A 21971-nucleotide genomic window follows, 5' to 3' on the forward strand; every position below is an offset into this window, starting at 1 on the left:
AAAGCCTCACTAGGTTCAATGGGGCATTCTCCCAAGTAAGAGGCAAAGGCTGCAGTTCTGTGCTCATTAGTATTTGAATCCTGAATGTGTCATAGTGGTAGTGGAAGCAGCAGTGCTTCTGAATATCAGTTGCTGGAAACTACAGGGGGCAGAGTGCTGTGTGTTCAAATCCTGCTTACATGTTTCCCACAGGCATCTGGTGGGAAACCTGTAAGCAGGATGCTAGACTTGATTGGCTGTTGGCCTGATCCAGCTGTCTCTTCTTGCGTTCATCGTAACATGGGCGGAACTGAACTTTGCTTATGAACTTAAAATTGGAACAAGGAACCCACAGCCTCTGTTAAAAAAAGGGGAGGCCTCCAGCATTAAAGTAGTAATACTAATGAAACCAAAGAGGACATTTTAAATTTAATTTTAGGAAATTGCTGCAGAAGTAGGAGTGTTTCTCCTTCATTGCAAAATCTCAAGGAAAGGCTCGTTCTGAATAATCTTTACCCTCTAGTGAGAACTTATCATTTGAGTGTTGATTATTTCTCAAATGCTCCTTAAAATGTTTTCTAAATGTAACTGGCTGGGAGGGTGATTTTGTATCATGTGTGACAGTTTTATCTCCCTTTTAAGTTAATCCCGCAGAAGAAATTAATACATGGATAGGAATCCTGTCCAAAGCTTAGCAAGGCTGGTTCCTCTTTGCAGAATTTCAAAACGACAGTGTCAAATCCTACTTCCTTTTGTGCATTTTTTTTACTGCAAACAAACACAGTTTAAAGCGTTTGCTGGGTGAACTGAGGGTCTTTTACAATAGTGGCACCATCTGCAGTGCAATGGGATGTGTTTAACAATGTCCAAATTCCTAGGTTTCGCCTCCCCATACCTTAATGGAGCATATGATGGAAATTACCCTTAGCAGTATCCATTGGAATTTAATCTGATCTTGCCCCCTACCAGCTAGGAGCAACTTTTCATCTCTATCCCTTCTTTTCCCTACATGGGCCTCCTCCTGGGACCATTCTTTATTCTCTTGTGCATGTTGCCATTCATACAAGGAAGGCTGGGGCAACTTTTGATACAGCCCTTGAGAAGATCCTGTAACTCAATGGCAGAGCACATGCCTTGCATGCAGAACATCCCATATTTAATCCCTGGCATTTCTAGTTTAAAATGTTCAGGTTGTAGGTGGTATGAGAGACCCCTGCAGGAGTCTCTCGAGAGTCTTCGTTAGTCACAGTAAGCTGTACTGTTCTTACTGGACAAACAGTCTGACCTAGTGTAAGGCAGCTTCCTGTGCTCAATAATCCCATATTGCTGTCATTACTGTATCAGCCGGAGTTGCAGGTTTTTACTATCTCTTAGGGTGAGACCTGCTTTCTGCCATGGTCTAATTCTTGTAATGCCAGCATAAGGATATTCATAATAAACTAGGAAGGATCTTATGCAAAGAAACATAAGAGAGGAATTTATATTCATATCGGCAGTATACTTTTCTTATGCAAGCCTGAGAGGCAAGGAGTTAGATAACCTATGGTATATAAAGGAGGAAATTGTTTCTGACAGTGTCCCTTGTAACTATTTGTCCTTTGGTATTGGTGATAGGAATGTCACATCTGTAACAGCTCAAGGTCTGTATAATAGAGTTAATCCCTTCAGGGAACATGAGGTTACTGAAAAATTGCCAGATCAGAGCATGTTTTATTTTGGGGGGAGCTATGCAAGTTGAGAGTTGTAGTAAAATTTATACACTCCTTCCATTTTCTCCCATCTTCTGTCTCTTAGGCCCCAGATCATTGTGAAGATAGCCTGGCCTACACATGCAACAGAATGAGCCGGTAGAATACATTCTACTGTTACTCACCAAAGGTGGGGGGGTGCCACTTTTGTATGCCCCCCCCCCATGAAAAGCTTTCAGAAAGAAAATTAGCAAAGCTGGGAGTGGATTAGGTTAAAAGCTTTGTCCTTGAGTATTTTAAATATTGTCTACAGGGAGGTTTTTCCCCAATGGGGAGCACTCAAAAATGGAATCCCATGCCCCCTCATCTGCAGTTTGAAGTGGTTAAGTCCATTCATCTACCTCAGGACCCTACCTCATTCCGCTGTATGTGTAAGGCAGGCTGATTATTCCTGGATTGATAAGGCTTCATTGCTTCAAATTCATTATTTGTTTTTAAACTCATCCTCATGGTGTTTCTCCTTGTGTTGCAGCTAATCTGCATCTATAGGTATCTGTAGTCCAATATATGTGTCCCGGCATCCTGTGCCAGAAAGCAAAGGATCCAGGAGCACATCTCTTTGACCGCATGCTGCTTTGCTAGTGCGCACCCATGCACAATTGAGTTGGCCCTAAGTTTGTCTACCCTCAAGGCTTCTCTTTCCTTAGTGCTTGCTACACATCTTGTCTGTGCTATATTACTGTGCAGATCTACGTCAAACCTTATATCAACTCCAGTGTTGTTTTTTATATAAAAAAATGGAAATAATGTAATAGTTAATTCTTACCATCTCTTGGTTAGATACAAAGAAAGAAAAATCTTAATGTTTGCAATATTTTGTTCGAATGAATGAAAAGTTGTTTTTTTCAGACAGGACTTCTTTTATTATTAGGTTGCTGGATGGCCCTTTAATAATTCTGTCTGTTATTTCCCACACTTCATTAGGTGGCTGGATTTGTCCAGCGTCTTCCTGGTTGCAAGGATCAGGCTGCTCTCTTCCGACAAGAGGTAATCCAGTGCTATCTATGTAATGTGAATGGCAGGCTACGTCATCTTGCTATCTGTTCCATTTGGATAATTTGTGGCACTTGGAGGCGGATATTGAAAAGAAGAAAAATCAAAACAATGCACCAAAGTTAGCCACATCAAGTTCTGATAAAATTCTCATTCCACAAATGCTTTGTATTGTGGAAATTAAGTAGATTGGCATATTCTGGTCTTTCTACGTAATTCTGCTTTCTTACTCATTGGAGGAAGATGTGATATAGAGCAGGGCTAGCTAACTTTATGCCATTCCAAAGCTGGGGGACTATATCTCCCACCATCCCTGAACCATGCTAGCAGGGACTAATGGGAGTTGGAGTCCAACAGCATCTGGAGTCCAACAGCATGTTGGTGAGTACTGGCACCTTTCTTTCTAGAAGAAAAGCACTGCTCATTTGGCATGTAGTGGACAGCTTTCTGATCAGGCTGAAAAGAAACCAAATTGAAGAAATATCCTCTCTGTGAGACTTTGGCTAAGAAAAAGATGTTGGTGACAGAATTGCTGAAATCTGCTTTAATAGTCCATTAGCAGCAGTTGAGCTGCCCAGACACACCATATTTAGGTACATAATTCTAGAGATGGTAGGCTGTTGTGCTTTTATTTTAATTTTTATTTACTAAATGGCCATAGCTGATGTGAGAACAAATTGTGCAAGCTATGTAAAAAGGTAGCCAAGTAGATTGGGTAAAGCTGCTAGCGATCTGCAGCCAGAGAATTATGCCGGTATGGGGGCCAACAGTCTGAAGAGATCTTTCTGAAACTTGAATAGCTTAGTAGTAGTTAGAACTGAAAAGAATGAAAGAATCCAAAAGCTTTTTGCAGTGTTTTCTCAGTATGAATAGAACTTGATCAAACATTCATTCTTTGTTTCTGAACACACACATTTTCATAGAATCATAGAATTGTGAAGTTGGAAGGGATCCCAGGGGTCATCTAGTCCAACCCCCTGCAATGCAGGAATCTCAGCTAAAGCATCCATGACAGACAGCCATCCAACCTCTGCTTAAAAACCTCCAAGGGAGGAGAGTCCACAACCCCCTGAGGGAGACCATTTCACTGTTGAACTGCTCTTAATGTCAAAAAGTTTTTCTGTATGTTTAGTCGGAATCTCCTTTCTTGTAACTTGAAGCCATTGGTTCAAGTCCCACCCTCCAGAGCAGGAGAAAACAAGCGAGTTCCCACTTCCTTGAGACATTTAAACATGGCTATCATATCTCCTCTCAGTCTCCTCTTTTCCAGGCTAAACATACCCAGCTCCTTCGGCCTTTCCATACGCTTGATCATCTTGGTTGCCCTCCTCTGTACGCGTTCCAGCTTGTCAACATCCTTCATAAATCATGGTGCCCACAATTCTAGAAACCAAGGAGCTGGACTATTAAGTGACTTGCCAAAGGATAGTGTGGACAGAGAACTTTCTGACTCCTGGGCTGAAGCCTTTGATGCCCAGCTGTACTGTACAATTAAATTAGCATCCTATTTAGCTGATTACTGGTTTCCAACTTTTTAAATGCAAGTCAAAACTTTTTCATCGATCTGTTCAAAGCTTTAATCCTCTTTAAATAAATTAGCATAAGCTATCATTTGGGGGGCATTAAGCTCTTGACCTTCATCATATTGAGCTGCAGTAGAATTTCACTGTGTGTGTTAGGCAATGATTGTAGGGATACTTATTTTTATATTACTGTTTTATATAAGCTCTTATATAATGAATTTTCATTGCTACTCTTCAAAGTCTTTTACAATCTCAGTATCATTTGCATCTTCCCATCTTTCCCACATATAGATGGAAAGTTGAGCTGGCAACATAAACTATGTATTCGTACTCGATCCTGCTCAACTAAACCCCAATCGCACACTACCAACTTTAAATTTGCAGTCTTTGAATGTAACTATTCATAGTCTGTGTATTAAAAGAAAGAATTGCTGAAGATGTTATTCTGTTGTACCTCTCTAATCATTCTCTTTTGGGTATCTAACCTGTCCTCATTCCACCAGGGCAAGCTGCAGCCCAATGGTAGTTAAAGTACGCTGGTGCTTCCGTTGCTGGAAGACTAGTCACTGCTCTGTGCTTCCTGAGCAACACTTCAACAGCACATTAGCAACATGCTGGGCTTATATAGCTCAGTTGGTAGAGCATGAGACTCTACCAGGGAGTTGCACCAGATGACCCTCATGGTCCCTTTCAACTCTACAATTCTATGATTCTAACATTATAAACCAGTCATTTGTTTTATTGTAAGCAATAGCCTTCAAAATATAGCATCAAACACACAAAACATGCATTATTTAGTAACAGCAGATAAAAACTAACCACACTGGACAAGAAAAATGACAGGTCTTGGGTATTCTTCCTATCACCCCCACTGTCTACTACATTCCTATCTACAAAGCTCCTTCTAAGTTTAGCCACTGAAACCGCAAACAAAGCTGCTTTGAAAATTATGCATTTGTCTACATCATTTAACAAATATGTAAACTTAACACTCCAATGGTCAGCCTATTATTCTGGCCAGAAAATGGATCCAGCAATTCCTTACTAGGAGTGATTTAGGAACAAAACAGTCCATACATGAACGGGCTCCTCAGTAGCTGCTGCCTAAAAGGGCAAAGATTTCCTTCACAAGTAGGGTTGCCATACATCCGGGATTTGGCTGTTGGAAACAGTATCTGGCCAGAAATCATTTAAATGTCCAGGAAAATCCTGATGTATGGCAACCCATGTCGGAAGTATAGATTTTGGTGAGTTTCCTTAAAAATAGCTCAAAAACTTCTTTTTGAGATCTTGCAAAAGAAAAGAAAGCTCAACTGCATGCACAAGGCGCATCACATTTCTGCCTTAACAATTGAAGATTCCATAGTTTGCATTTGAAAAGAGAGAGAGAAGACTTTTAAAAATAACACTACAAGAAGGACAAATATAGCAAAAGCAGCAACCATTTCCCTGGACTCCTAAGCAATTGTACAACCACTGACAATTCATAATACAGTGGTACCTCGGGTTACATACGCTTCAGGTTACACACTCCGCTAACCCAGAAATAGTGCTTCAGGTTAAGAACTTTGTTTCAGGATAAGAACAGAAATTGGGCTCTGGCGGTGCGGCGGCAGCAGGAGGCCCCATTAGCTAAAGTGGTGCTTCAGGTTAAGAACAGTTTCAGGTTAAGAACAGACCTCCGGAACAAATTAAGTACTTAACCCGAGGTACCACTGTACAGTAGTACTTCTGGTTGCGGATGGGATCCGTTCCAGAGCTCTGGTCGAATCCCCGAGGTTTCCGCTACTGGAGGGACCGCTTCTGCACAAGCACGTGTGGCAAAAACCCGGAAATATACTTCTGGGTTTGCCACTTACGTGTCCCGAAGTTTACGTAAGAGGAGGTACGGCTGTATGTCTCATGGATAACGTTCCCATCAACTCTACATAGAAACCACCAATCAGCATCACAAATGTAGAGCGTTAGCAGCACATGTACTAAGGTTGGAACAGGGTTGTTCATCTGTGAAATATTGTTTCCTCATGTGGGTTGTTCCTCCCACTTGCTCTGGGGCATGAAAATTAGAAGATTTTATCCCTTCTACTAGAAAGCAGCCCTCTCCATTTCTGCATGCTGGCAGAGCTTGAGGTGAACTCTGCTTATTGTTTCTTTTCAATGCGGATAGAAGTCCCCCCCCCCCAATTCCCCCTCCTATTTCCCCTGCTAGGTCCAACCATGGTCTGTCAGGAAAGCAAGGGGGTTATTGTTTAGGAGTAGTAACAGACATACCACCCAGTCACCTCAGTGCAACACAGCCAAGTGGGGTGTGTAGTGAGGCACCTCTAAAAAGAATGTTGGGTGACCCCATGTACAACCACGTTAAAGTTAGCATAGTAATTTAGGGATGGGGAACCTTGGGCTTGGGGGCCAAATGCAAGGTCTCTTCCCATGCTTCTGGCTTGCCTGGATGGAGGATAGAGGAGTGTGTTTAAAGCTAGCCTACTATACAGAGGTAAATTTCTTATTCGTTGCTCTGCCCACTTTAGCCTCTGGCTTGCCCACCACTGGTATATCACCCCTGGAAGGTTGCCCAGAAAGCATTGTGCAGTCCTCAGGCTGAAAATAGTTCACTGCCCCTTGCAGTAAGGGAAGGACCTTGAGACTGTTTCAGCATATACCATACATATAATGAAGCACCATTTCTCTGTTGAATTGTAAAGTACAAAAGCTTCTCAGACATTGGTTCTGTTCTTACCAAGCAATGTATGAAGCTCCCTTAAACAGGGTGGACCTATTGGTGCATCCAGCCCAATCTTGTCTGCTTTGACTAACAACTGCTTTCGGGTCTCCGATATATAGAGTTCTTCCCCAGCTCCTGCTTCAGCTGCTTTTGACTGGGGATGCCAGGAATTGAATGTGAGACCTATGGTGTGAAGGATGCTTGGACACTTCCCCACCACAAGAACTTTTTAAAGTAGCCATTTCTATTCAGGCGCTTAGAGTCTATAACCCTGTCCTCCCTTACAGAAAGCGGCCACCTGCAAAAGATCTGAAGTACACTAAAGGATACTGCTTGGAAAAAGCTTACCAAGGGTGTAATTGATTATCCTATCAAATGTCGTTCTTAGTGCCCTTCCCATGCTGTGTTAATTTTAAGCATATGGAAGCTGGATTGTCCCAGCTGTAATATTGACTTTCTTTTTATTTTTCCACCCACCAGCAGATCGATGGTGAAGCCTTCCTTCTCCTGAACCAGTCAGACATTGTTAAAATTCTGAGTATCAAGCTGGGGCCAGCACTTAAAATATACAACGCCATCCTCATGTTCAAGACTGCGGAAGAAGACTGAAGCAGCCCCTCCAGGACCAGTCTGAGCCAGGAGATCAGAGCTGGGAAAGGCCTTCAAAGAACAACTCAGCAGCAGAGATCCATGTTACTGAATATTGAGCAGGTCGGGACCTTGGAAAGGCAGTGGTCTAATTGCATTTCAGACTCTGGAACCTGCTGAAAGGATCCCAAAGAAGTACAATTCCTTCTGCCACTTGGAATGGATTTAGTGGCTTCCCTTCTAGGAAGAGATTATTAATTGTGTGTTTTTTTCTAATTGAATATGGGTATGGTTAAATTGATCTTTTGTGAAGATCTTGATGATGCCTCCAGTTATAAGAGGAATCCCGGGTATTGCTATTGGTGGGGAGCCAAACTGACTAACCTGTTGATAGTGCCTAAAAGAGAATCCAAGTTATCACTGACGTCCATGACGACTTCTTTGTGTGCAGAACTTGGGGATAGGCTTTAAGGGAACAAGGAAAGATACAGATTCTTCAAAGCACTGCTGTTGAAATCCTCATCAAACACCTGTGCTTTTTCCAAACTAGTTTTGAATTTTTATTCTCTTTCAGCTATTCAAGCACTGGCAATTATTATTTTGGTCTAGCAGGATTTGGCAGGGAGTAAGGAGTGCCAGGAATGAAGTCTGACTCCATACCATTGATTATCAAGCTATTATACCTGCACTTCAAGCTGTGCAATTGCAGAGGTTATGAGATGAAATGAAGATAGGTCTAATAAAGGCTATTGGGAGATTGTTCCAACAAAAGATAAGTCAATCACTTGGGTGGAGGGCTCCCCTAACTGAACTGTAGGAAAACCTCTGGAGAGCCATAACGAAACTACTAAAGTATGTTTTAAATGTTTCCATCTCCCTGTGGTTCAGTGCAAGGAATGTTTAGGGATGGCACATCCCTCTCTGTAGTGATCTTTCTGAGGCAAGAATTGTTGAAAGGAATCTGGAATCCCCACTCTGAAGCATTTGTTTTGAAAGCACAGCGGGTTAATAAACAGGAGTATCTAGTGTGGACCACTTAAGCACAAAGGAGCCAAACGTACAAGCTACTAAGGACTGCTGCCTCGCATCCCCCATTCAGTTCAGTAGTAGTCTTAGACTTTAGAATGAGATCTGCGTGCTTTGCTGTGCAGCAGGCCAATCTCTGGGAGCTTTTGCTGAAATGCACAGGACCATATGGGTAGATGAAAAAATAAGCGGGGTGGGGGGGATGCAAGGTGCCAAAAGAATATTAAAAGAGAGCAATTTGACACAGATCTTCACTGGGGAAGGCAGATTCTGAAAATGAGCTCAGTTTATGGAGACATTGCCTTTACACCTGCAGCAGGTAATGGCCATGTAGTCCATATTTCTGTTTCTGTCCCCTAATTAGCAGCCCACACTGTACAATAATCTTGGTAATGTAGGCAGTCATTCTCACTTCTTCAACCCCTGCCCCATCAAAATACAGTGTAACTTGGGAAGGGCACATGCTCTAATGTTCCTCCCTTCAGATGTGGAAGAGCTTATGAACCCTCTCATATAACTCCTCTCTCTCTCTCTTGCATGCACATCAAAGTTACCCCTCATTCGCTGCCCTGGTGTTTAGCAGACAATAGAATTCCTTGGACTAGTGTCTCATCTAAAGCAAGCCAAGACATTTATTTAATGTCAAGCCATTTTTAGGGTTGATAACTGTTTAAACTTGAGGGAGTAAAAGGGAACTTCTGTATAGCATAGCAAGGATACTGCTCTGTTGTTAGTGTCTTACATCATTGACATGAAGAATGTGAGCTGGGAAAGGATGCTCTTCCTGTTGGTCAGTGGTGGTATGTCTTTCTCTCCTTTTAACTTACCTTATAAGCAAATGTGTGACATTTCTGTGAAGAATGGTGTCAAGCTTTCCGTTACATCCACTTCACATACATCTCTCCACTTTTGATCTCCCAACTATTTAAGAGTCTCTGTAACCTTCCTAAAGTCAAGATGACATAAGACTTGTAAATAGTCCACAATCCAGGCTGCTGAGTCTGAACAGTATTTAATAAATCTGCAGAGGCAATATGTCTCATAGCTTTCTATTTTTGTATAAGAAGCTAAGGAGTTTAAGCCTTCTACGTAGAAGAGCTATCATTGAAAGAGTGTGATAGAGAGAATCTCTATTAATACTTGAGAGAGACAACAGAAGACAGGATGCCACATGACTGTTGCTGTAAAAGAGATATTCCACATAACTTTTATGGTGCTGGGTAAGAGAGGCATTTTTAAAAATACATAATCTTATTTTATAAGAGAGTATATTTTCCAAAGGACATTTTCATCTTAGTTTTTTCTATGTATACTTCTGGCAGATGTGAAGAAACAATGGGCACCTTTAGCAGGGCAAACTTAAGGCCACATATATGCAAATTATAACTGCAAGTTGCACATTCATGCAGTAAAACAGTTCAGGATATTGGTTAAATGCAAGCAGAATTTTTGAGGGAAGCACTCAGTCTAACTGGTGAGCAAGAAACGGAAACAGGCTTCTTGCTTTTTTATTTTCTTGTTCTTGAACTGACTCTCAGGGCAACTGTGTACACCTTGTAGTTTCTAAGCGCAGGAACACTCCCATGGATCCCTCACGCAATTGGAAATGTAGCATGGAAGTATCAATTAATGAAAAAATGTGAGGACTGCCTAGCCGCTCCCAGTGATCAGATGGAGCACTCCTGTGTTTGTCATGCAAGAGGAAAACAGCCCTTGATATCCATGACTGAGAAGATTCAGCAAGGTTCTGCAAGTTACTTCTCTGCATAGATGTGAGGAAGGTTTGTTTATTTTTGTAGGGCTCAGGAGCGAAGTGCTAATTTATCCACCAAAAGGGGGCTTTAGGTTGAGGAATGCTTCCTGTCTCACTTCTGTGGTCATTGCAGCAGTGCAACCACGTGGCACAAAAACCAAATCCAGGTTCTTTGGCAAAAGGGTGTGCTTTCCAGTCAGCACACACCAAAGCTAGTATATACTGAGCTTATACAGAAAACAAATATCAAGGCGTCAACATCTTTAAAGAGGGATGAATGCAGCAGCCAGAATCTAGGTATAAAATTTCACCAAACAGGAAGGGAACTGAATTGTTGGGGGGCTCTTAGACAAGTAGGGTAGGAGAAAACATGAACCCTTTTATGAAGAATAAATCACAAGACAGGATGGTGAGCAGCAGATGAAAAGAAAAGCCAAGCGAGAATAAACCAGAAGATTTTGTTCTACTCTGCTGCTAGCCATAGTTTTGCAAAGTCAGACTTTTTAATCTGTTATTTAGTTGTTGCTCTTCTCATTTCTGTATAGAATTCAATTTACCCACATCTTGCCTATAATTCCTCTAGGCTGGAGCTGTCCTGCCAATGCACTTCTGGCATAGCATAAAAGAAATCTTCTCCCAGGAGACACAACACGGAGAATAAGTTGCCACATTATTCTTAAGCCCAATGGCCACACAAGGAGATAGGAAGTGATGGCACTGTCCTCATATCAGCCAGGGTTCCCTCTCCTTTTTATCTTTTTCTTTTTGTCAACCATTTGAATTAAGGTTTCGTTCCCTACATGCTATTAATCCTATATAAATGCTAAGGTGGTTTCTTGTCAGCAAGAAAGTACTCTGGAAGTGTATATTTAGATTGCATGTCTCTACTTTTAAAACTCATTTGAAGAAGTCGGGAGACCTGAAAGAGCTTTTTGATAAAAGCTGCTGCTGCTTCTTGTTTCAAAGGTTTTCATTTCAGTCAGACTGGATCTTTGTCTTACAGAACAGCGATTTTTATTAATCCCTATGCATTCACTATGATACCTGTCACTCCGTAAGTGACACGGTTTAAGGATTGCTCTTCATGAACTGGCAAAGCAAGGACAGAAGGTCTCAATTCTAAATATTTATGTAACTGATGTGTCATGTTCTGCCATTCTAGTTTTGTTTTAGAAAACCAAACTTGGTTTCTTCCTTTATCACCACCACCCTTTTCCCCTCTCAGCAGGAAATTGTAGCTAAAAAATTTCCATGCCATCACAAACTATCATCCTCATAATCCGACAGTAGTAGATTTCAGCTCAGGGTAATGAATCATACCAGAAGCCGCACAGAAGCGCTCAGTGACAGTGATAGCCGAAACGTTACAAGCAAGGAAGAAAAATATTCAGCCCAGGGGATAAGCGAGTTTGGCTGTGAGACTTCTTGCGTGCCGCTTCCATGCCTTGGTAAGGGATTTATGCCAGAGAAAGCTTTAAAGTTTTTGACATTCTCTCCATCATGTGATGATGAGCAAGTTTATTTTTGAAACAGTCTATTACTTGAATTAGACATGCATGCAAAAGCAGGGAAGCTCTTGGTGGAATTTTGATTTTCAGTGTTCAGAATTATTTCACTATTTTAAATCTTTCCTTTTTTTAAGGCCTTGAAATGTTTGCTATTTCCCCCTCATCTGTGCATTGCTCTGAAGATGTGAATAAAACACATTGATTCAAAATGCCTGTTCTGACTTGGACTTGTTCCATGGGCTTCTCTGGTCTCTCTTTCCAGGTCTGGGTCACATTTTGAGTGACCTGACATCACTTATCTGCATCAGTATTATCTACACTCCTTGTACTAGTGGAAATGCAAGAAGCAGGGCCAGCCCTGGGGGCCAGTATCCCCAGGTAGCTCCTGAGGCCCCAAAATTTAGTTGCAACTCACTAGCACCATGCATCACTGCTCACCTGCCAACTCTTGCTCACAACCTTCTCAGGCCACCAAGCAGTGAGTAGCAGCAGTGATCTGGTGGAAGCAGTGAAGATTTGACAGGCTTGTGGAGTGGGATAGCTCACTAGGGGCATCTTGCTGAGCATCCCACCCCCCTCTGCACTGCTGCCCAAACCCTGGAGCCTGACCCTGAGAAGCAACATTGTGGTTCTCTAGAACTAGACTGTCACCAAACAACACACATTCAAAGGTTCCAACTACGCCTCTACAACAGCAGGGTGTGAAATTACAGGCCGTGCGCTGCACGGCCTGTTAGTGTCCATGTGTGCAATTAAGGACGCGAGTGGTGCTGTGGGTTAAACCACAGAGCCTAGGACTTGATGATCAGAAGGTTGGCGGTTCGAATCCCTGCGATGGGGTGAGCTCCCATTGCTTGGTCCCTGCTCCTGCCAACCTAGCAGTTCGAAAGCACGTCAAAGTGCAAGTAGATAAATAGGTACCACTCCGGCGGGAAGGTAAACTGCGTTTCCGTGCGCAGCTCTGGTTCGTCAGAAACGGCTTAGTCATGCTGGCCACATGACCCAGAAGCTGACAAACACCGGCTCCCTCGGCCAATAAAGCAAAATGAGCGCCGCAACCCCAGAGTCGGTCATGACTGGACCTAATGGTCAGGGGTCCCTTTACACCTGCAATTAAGATGTATCCAGAAATTTTAGATCTTTAATTTTGAAATACGGTAGGGAGGGGGAGCTCAAAGTAAATATTTAAAAGGGAACACACATGCACACCAAAGGCACACCAAATGACTCTGTTTACCAAGAGCAGTTACGGTTATGGGGAACCTCAGGTTCATGAACCAAATAGTGCAGTTGTTCTCTTTCTGTCTTTCTGTCTTTCTGTCTTTCTTTCTCTCCCCCCCCCCTCTCTCCCTCTCTGCCTTTGCATCTCCCCCCTATTTTTCTCTCTTTCCCCACCTCCACCCCCTCTGTACTTTAAACCAAACTTTATAAGTGGCTAGCACAATAATCCCCGGAGCTATCTGAAAGTTGTCAAGGCTAATCCCCTCTTGAGAGGTTACCATGTTTCCAAATGTCATACACATGGGTGAAAAAACAAAGTTACAGCTGTTTTGGCTTCCCAGTGCTTGTGTGTCAAAAATTCAGATTTCCAGATCAGGTCTGGATCCAGATTGCAAAACAGCATTATGTTAGGGGAAATAGCTTGCAAAAACATATTTCTATTAGGCAAAAAAGTATATATTAGGACAGGGGTGTCCAAACGTTTTTCAAAGAGGGCCAGATTTGATGAAGTGAACATGTGTGAGGGCCGACCGAAGAGCCGACCACAGCTTTTTTTACAATTTTACCCCAGAGTTGTTGGGCTTTTTTTAGGATTGAAGTTCTTGAGCTACCACAGGGGCCAGATTAAACTGAGCAGCGGGCTGGATTAGGCCCCCAAAACGGGCTTTGGACATGCCTGTTTTAGGATATATATATATTTCAGAACCTCATCCACTGTAAATAGCCCTCTGGTTTCTTTAAGTTGTTTCCGATCAGTACCACAAGAGGGTATCTTCCTATTTTTTCCTATTGTACCTGCCCTCTGCAGGTGTGGGCTCAACTAACAGAATAAACAATGCAAGGAGGGAACTGCAGTCCAAGATAGAAAAAGAGGTGGTAAGGGGTGGAGACGCTCCTTCAGGTATACTGGGCCGAGGCCGTTTGGGGCTTTAAGGGTCAGCACCAACACTTTGAATTATGCTCGGAAACATACTGGGAGCCAACGTAGCTCTTTCAGAACTGGTGTTCTATGGTCTCGGCGGCCACTCCCAGTCAGCAGTCTAGCTGGTGGATGTCATTTCCAAATGGTGAAAATACACCCCTAAAAAGCTTTCAAAAAAAAAATATGTCGCGTGGTTTTGTTTCTCTTTTGTTGTTGTTGATTATGATTATCATTTCCTTTCCTGACCCACATATTCTCCCAGCATCAAATCTACACTACTCTGGAACAAATAAAATACTGAGACATCACCAAAGTGCAAAGTGTGTGCAGCATAACTTATTTTCTGAAAGATGATCTGCATCCATAGGCTTTTATGAGCTGGGCCTGCAGCAAGCTAGGCTTTTATCCAAAATGGAGCAATTCCACCCCCCGCCAAAAAAATATGTCTAGACATTGCATCCTTGATAACTCATGTGGGAGTTCTCGGTTAAGAGTTCACTGAAATATGCTCAATCTGTGGGTGTTTCTAATTTTGTTCTGATTATAACTGACTGGGGGGGGGCTTCGATTTCTTTGTGAATCAATTTTTAGCATGCCCAATTCCAAACTGCCAACAATGGCTTTTGTCTTCTATGTAAAGAGACAGTCTGTATGTACTGCCTGGGGCAAAGTCCAGCAAGGGAAAAACCTTGTACAGTGGTACCTCAGTTTACGAACTTAATCCGTTCCGGAAGTCTGTTCTGAAACCGAAACCGTTCTTAAACCGGTGCGCTTCCCCTAATGAGGTCTCCCGCCTCCGGTGCCCTTCCACTGTTCGGATTCTGTTCTTAAACCAAGGTAAAGTTCGCAAGCCAGGACACTACTTCCGGTTTTGCGAAGTTCGTAAACAGAATAGTTTGTAAACAGGGCTGTTTTTAAACCGAGGTACCACTGTATTACAGAATTGAAAGAAGCCCCAGACTGTCGAAATAATCTTTGATTAACAGGCTATGGCACCACCTTGGAAACAGAACAGGATAAAAATGCAAGGTGGATCCCACCCCTGGATATATGTACTCAATCCCACTGATACCATTTGAGCTTACTTTGAAGTGATTTTCACTTCACAACCTCAGTAAGGCAATTATTGTCTCTGTGACAAAACACCAAGCATGGCTTCTAAAGTTTTGGTCTCGTTTCAACTTGTTCTCATGGTCTTTTCTTCAGGTCTTTTCCTTTCTCCTTCTATCTCAGTTCTGGACTGCCATCTATCTATCGCATTTACATAGTACCAGTCCTCAAAGTGTGCAAGGTGGCACACATGGCTGCATAGGTGCTGGGGCCCTGGGTGCCCAAGCACCCACAAAATTCCCCATGAAGGGGCCGGGCACCCACAAATTTCAGTGCCACGGCCATGCCCGCTGCATGGCACCTGCAGCCTCGGGCACCCACCATCGTGAGACTAAGCTGGCACTCCTGCATGGTTGTCCCCCATATCATTTAATCCCCAGCAGCCACCCTGTGAGGTAATTTCGGCTGAGAGGTGGCAACTGGCCCAAGATCACTCAGTGGGCTTCATGGCCCAGTGGGGATTTGAACCCTGGTCTCCCAGGTCTTAGTCCAACACTCTAACCACTACACCACACTCGCTCTTTGTAACACAGTGTGCTTAATATATGGGATTATAGTCCAAAGAACAGTGGACACGTACCTCTTTTACATACTTTAATATGTATGTCAGGGAACTGACATCGGAGCCCGAGGCAGAGGGAAGGCTCCCAAGTGATGCCGGAGAGGGACCCAGCAGAGAGAGAGGCAGCTCGTTAGCTGGGGAAGGAAATCAGCGCAACACCAGGGATAAAGGGGGGCAGATGGGGGAATCGGCGAGAGGGCTCCAGGACTCTTCACCAGACACCAGCGGGGAGAGCACGGGTCCTCCGCTACCCACGCCCTCCCTGCGCAGAAGACTTCCGTGCAGGGAGAGTAGGAGGAGACGTCAAACAGCTTTTATGCTGGAAAAGGTTTAAGAAACGCCCACTGACGGATTCTGCTAGCGACTGAGGCAGCCACGAAGTGAAGGGCTGTCCAGACAGAAAAGGTTTAACAAGGCAACATAGCCAGGAGTGGCGGCAACATACGCACGAGCAACCCCTATATTCATTACAATGTACTTGGTGTTTGACAAGTTTGACAGGTTTCTCTGCCCCATTAGGCTTTTAATCTAAAAGCAGATGCAGGGAAGAGGGAGCAAGCTTGTTTTCTTCTGCTCTTACCCGAACCAATGGCTTCAAAGTTACAAGAAAGGAGATTCTGACTAAACATCAGGAAGAACTTTCTGACAGTAAGAGCTGTTTGGCCATGGAAAGGTGATGGACTCTCTCTCTGAGTTTTTAAAGCAGAGGTTAGATGGCCATCTGTCATGGATGTTTTAGCTGAAATTCCTGTATTGCAGGGGGTTTGACTAGATGACCCTCAGGGTTGCTTCCAACTTACAATTCTATGCAAATATGCCATTATTTCAGTTAACACAGACTTTGGCAAGCCAGTCACCTTTTTTGTTTTTTTTAGTACACCAGTTGTGATGGCCTGGGACTCGGGCTCGGACTCGGAACCAGAGGAGTCTTAGTCTGCACCGGATCCTTTGCCTCAGGCATCATCTGAACCAAGTCTGGGGCCTGATCCTGAAGAGTCCCAGTCTGCACAGGTTCCCCTGCAACAAACACCAGCTGGGCCAAGTCAGGGGCCTGAGCCTGCCCTGGCTCCAGATGCGGGGATTACCTCGTTGCCTTCAGCTGGGCCATCACTTACAGCTGCTCCACTACCGGTTGGGTCAGGGGTGGCTGAGGTGGCCCCTGGGTCTAGTAACCCACCAACGTCTCCCAAGCTGCAAAGACTAAGGTCTGAGAGAAGGAGAGACCTGAGTACTCGCAGGAGGAGTGCTCGCCTTCGGGAGAAACAGGGAGGTGAGTCGCCGGGGGATCAGGACCGGCCGCTACCCTGACAAAGATAAAAGGTTGTCGGACCCCGCCCCAGGTTGCGGGAGCAACATTGATGTATGCCAGAGTTCCTGTACCTCTCCTTGCCTGGTATCCTGCCTCGTGTCCTGCCTTGGCCCTGTTGGACTGACTCCTAGTGGAACCTTCGGATTCTGGACTGGTCCTGGACCACATTTCATGGGTTACCCCCGGGCCCAGCACACCAGTGGTGGCTGGTGGTCCATTAGGTCAAGTAGGACAGCCTGCCTTCTGTCTTGGTGTTGCCACGACAGAACTTGATACGGTGGAAGAATGGGGACAAAACTAGAATCAGATGGCTTTGCTTCTCATTGGTTCTGGCTCTAGCTCCAACTACTGTTGGGCTCCCTGCCTTCTTCTCCACTGATCCCAAAGAATTGAGCCACAACCGTACACAGCACTTATTGCTCCCAGGACATGTCAAATTGTCCCTATCCAAGCTGATTATCTCACCCTTTCCCCTCACTGAAGTGGTTCTGTTTGCCAATATTCTACCACAAACGAGTTTGCCCTGACCACGGGGTCTGCAAGCATTTCGGAACATCGCACCAGCCTAGCAAATGGTACCACTAAGGGCTGGGGGCATAGGAACCTACTTCTAGGGCTCAAGGTTCTTTTGCCCCCCCCCCCAATAAAATATTGGAGGGGGCTGTCCCCTCCTGAAGTCAATGGACATTGTCACTCAAATGGTGTGCCTGCAGTGTCTTGTGATTGACTATGCAGGGTGGGGCTTACCTAGTGTTCCCCAATATTTTTTTCCAAGGTGGCTCCTCTGGCTGGGGGAGAGGGAGTCAATGTTTGCCAATTACTAGCTTTTTGCTTATTGAGCAAGATGGCAATGGAAGGTTTTTTGTTTTTTGTTTTTAAAAAGAGATCTGTTTGAAAACGAAAAGGAAAGGCCTGTAAATTCCCCATGAACCAGTGTTAGCTAGCAGGCTAATTTACATTTCCAATAAGCAAAGCATCTTGGCTTGGGATCAAACTGAAAGCAAAGTTTGACATTATCTGATTAATAGTGAGACATTATTTTTATACACAGGGGATTTTATATTTCCCATATAAAATTTAGATGAGACCATTATATAGCTTGCGCAGGGAGAAGAAATCAGACTTGGGTGCTGTTTCCCCCCCTTTTAATTTTATTTTAATACTGCATCGGTGTTATTATCTCAAAGGAAGTTTCAATAGAAGTTCTGCTTCTTCTATCTTTTTATGGCTTGTGAAACCTTAGTTATAGAACAAATTGCTAATTACCAGCCTTTACATACCGGTATTTCATTTCTCATTAAATAAACAACACATCTACTTTCTTTGCTGAAGAGATAGAAAGTGAGGTTAGGAAAGTGAGGATGGGGAGTACTGCAACTCTCTCTCTCTGGTTCATAGTGGCTATGTAAGCTGGTTTTGGGTCCCATCTTGACCAGGGATGGGGAGCCGATGGCCTTCTCAATATTACTGGACATCAACACCCATCATCCACAACCAACATGGCCAATGGTCACGGATGATGGGTGCTGTAGTGCAACAGGACGGCATAGAAAGCAAAAATATTGTTGTATTCACTCCACTTCTCCAAGTGGTGAGGAGGATGCCAGGTTTGGTTCCCCTTGGAAGGAGGCTACTGAAGTCTTGTTGTCTTTTTGCAATATTTCTGTGTTATGGTTGAGGATAGATGAAGGTGTGGCTTAAAACAGAGTTGGGGAAGCTATGGCCCTCCAGAAGTTGCTGGACTACAATTCACATCATCCCTGACCACTGGTCATGTTATCTGGGGATGATGGGAACTGGAGTCCGGAAACATCTGAAGGGCCACAGGTTCACACGACAAGTGTACACACTCAGATAGAGCGCCACTCCTTCCGTAGCAGAATCTCTCTAGTCAGCAGCACCCTAAGTTACTTATCCATGTAAGCCAAACTCAGGTCTCTCTCTTTTCTCTCCCTCTCTTTTTGTCTGATGGCCATATCTCTCAGCACTGGCGGAGGAAGAGGAGTGCAGGCAGCACACCATGCCCCCAGGACGCATGCCAGCCCCGCCCCACCTGCTCTCCGCCCCCCCCCCGCCCCCAGTGCCGGAGCATGAAGCTCTGCCATTGCCCCTCAGGTGGCTGGACCACAGCATCCTTTGCTGAAGCATGGTATAAGAGAGAGGCATCCTCTTTTAGGTCTCTCCTAGCAATTTAGAAGTCCAACCGCATATTAAAAAATCAGTCCATCTCCTTGACAAATCAAGGTAGCTGGGAACGGGGCTAGGGTTGGTGTCAGGCCTTCTAAGGCAGTAAGGCCAGCTCTATGAATCCTCTCTTACCCAAGCTTGGAATGCTAAACTCAAAGAAAACACAAGCATTCTTTCAACTTTGCAGTGCCTGTTTCTCATATATCTCTCATTTTTTTGTCCTCAATTTAATTAAAGCTTTCAACACAGCCCCGAGCCAGGAAATATGCATGGCTATATGGCTGACCTGTGTTTCAAGGGATGTTCTTCTTGAGCATTATACTGGTATCCTCAAAAAACACGAAGTTGCTAAATAGTGCTGGTCAATTAATACTAGTTGTCTAAGGCAGCAATCCTGTTACTCACCGCCTAGGAGTAATCCCCCTTTGGACACATTGAGACTGCATTCTAACTAAACACTAATAGGATTGCACTGTAGGATTGCCTGGTCCTCTAAGGGGCACTTGGAAACCCAAAATGCTGACTTTCTTGGGCTACCATTTGAAAATGGCATCATTCTAAGAGACCTAGACAGTAAAGAGAACATCACCTCTGCCCATTACTATGAAGAAATATTACACTGAAGTATGCATAAGCATCCCATATACCCTGCATTTATTACTGTGACACAAAATTATGATACAGGATGAAGAGTTTGGATTTGATATCCCGCTTTATCACTCCCCTTCAGGAGTCTCAATGCAGCTAACATTCTCCTTTCCCTTCCTCCCCCACAACAAACACTCTGTGAGGTGAGTGGGGCTGAGAGGCTTCAAAGAAGTGTGACTGGCCCAAGGTCACCCAGCAGCTGCATGTGGAGGAGCGGAGACGCGAACCCAGTTCACCAGATTACGAGTCTACCGCTCTTAACCACTACACCACACTGGATAGAGTCTTAACTCCACTTATCCCACAAAGCAAATCCCCACGTTCATTTCTGGTATGATAAAGCCCTCATCTGGTGACCACTGCTTGAATTTCACACAGTAAGATGTTTGTGTGAAATCAACCGCGCATGAAAACCGCCCAACGTTACCCGTTGCTGAATGTTATCTTGGTAGTCAAGACTGGCTGGAGGTTTCATTGACATTTCCATTGCACTGCTGAAGAGATGAGCCAGATTTCACTGCAAAATATGGCCTGCCTCTTCAGCATCGCAAGTGACTTCATAGGCAACTGCAGAGAACTTCCTTGCTACATAAACCCACTGTCCCACACAGCTGCATCAACGTCAGTCATACAACACACAGAAGGAGATTCCACAAGAAAAACCAAGAATGATGGGTACAAGTCAGAAACAAATTCAAATGTGCATGTGAATGCAGGTTTCTCTGCACTGTGTCCCGTAAGACGTGCATACAAAGGCATGGATACTAATGCATTCCATTTATGCTCACAGTTCCCGATTTAGCAAATGATGCATGACTGGAAGTTTGCCTTCACATGATGATCTTCCTCAATGGACTGGGGGGCATTTGGTCTTTATCACGCCGAAAGCCTTATTCCCAGCAAGACTGGTTGTTTTAATACAAAATTACTTAGAAAAACCACAGAAGCATCAGATAGGTAAAATACAGCCGTGGGCTGGACTGGCCCAGGCCAGCCATTTGCATTTGTTATAAAATATTCTGCATAAGAATGCAGAGCAAACAATCCCATTATTGTATTTTCCATAGCTTCACAACGCTGACACATAATTACATTATGTTATTTTCTTTTCTCTTTTTTCCTCTAAGTCATAATATAATTGAAAGCACGCCAGGGAAAGCAAGATCTGCTTCCCTCTCGAAAACATCCAAGTAGGTCTGGTCAAATGGTTCCCCGGCAAGAGTTTCCCAGCCCTTCCCTTTGCTGACACTACTGAAAGCGATCTTTCAGTGGACCCCATTGTGCCCAACAAAGCTTACACACCCCGGCACCAAATTCATCTGAGTTCCATAAAAGATGAATAGCTTGGCCATGTGCCGGGTTAGCCTGGGGCTGGTAGGATCTGGAGTCTTACAATCATAGAATTGTAGAGTTGGAAGGGACCCCCAGGGTCATCTAGTCCAACCCCCCCGCAATGCAGGAATTCTGTCCCTCTGTGGGCTCAAACAACTAACCTTCTGGTTATCAGCCAGATGCACTGACCCACTGTTCCACTCAAAGAACATCTGGACACCTGCAGGTTCCCCTAGGCCAGGTGATGCTCCCATTGGTGTCAGCAGCAGCTTCCCTCCTGGAACTAACAACAGCTTGGGGCAGGCATGGCCAAACTCGGTCCTCCAGATGTTTTGGGACTACAATTCCCATCGTCCCTGTTAGCTAGGGATGATGAGAGTTGTAGTCCCAAAACATGTGGAGGGCTGAGTTTGGCCGTGCCTGGCTTGGGGAGATTGTGGTGAAGGTAAGCGTTAACATGACTTTCCTATGGTCCAATCTTGCTTGCTCCCCACCAACTGCTACTTAAATTTAACAAATATGCAAAGGAGTGACTTGCATATAATTAAACGTGGTTGAACCTGGGAGTAGATACAGACAGTGCAATGTGTATGCTGTCCAGGTCTCTGGTTTTCACAAGCCAGAACTGAGAGCACTGGTTAGTGATAAAATCATATTTCCCAGCCTTTCCAAAATTTATGGCTCACCAGGTTCAAAGTTGACGCAAACTGGCAGAGTTGCAGTAACTTGCCTGAAGCTCTGGAGAGTTTAAAACGACTCATGATCTTGGCAAAGGGCAGAATACTTCTCTGAACTGGCCAGGACCAAGTATGAAAATGCTTGTACTCTCCATCAACAAGC

General features: G+C 44.1%; 1 protein-coding gene across 13 annotated transcripts in view; it reads left to right on the forward strand.

Moving 5' to 3' along the window:
• LOC309537091 (lethal(3)malignant brain tumor-like protein 4) overlaps positions 1-12049 on the forward strand; it is a 61933-nt gene extending 49884 nt beyond the window's left edge. For 5 of the 13 annotated variants that reach the window (XM_082231556.1, XM_082231564.1, XM_082231563.1 and 2 more), the window contains exon 21: positions 2652-3177. In XM_082231556.1, coding sequence (XP_082087682.1) covers positions 2652-2846 — 195 coding nt within the window. In that variant the 3' untranslated portion in view covers positions 2847-3177. Of the gene's footprint in view, positions 1-2651; positions 3181-7445 lie in introns of those variants that run through there. The other 8 variants (XM_082231568.1, XM_082231559.1, XM_082231558.1 and 5 more) reach the window with 4 other exon arrangements.
• Positions 12050-21971: the final 9922 nt, after the last annotated feature.

Source organism: Podarcis vaucheri, assembly GCF_965113315.1.
Source record: "Podarcis vaucheri genome assembly, chromosome: 7".
In the NCBI taxonomy this organism is placed as follows: domain Eukaryota; kingdom Metazoa; phylum Chordata; class Lepidosauria; order Squamata; family Lacertidae; genus Podarcis; species Podarcis vaucheri.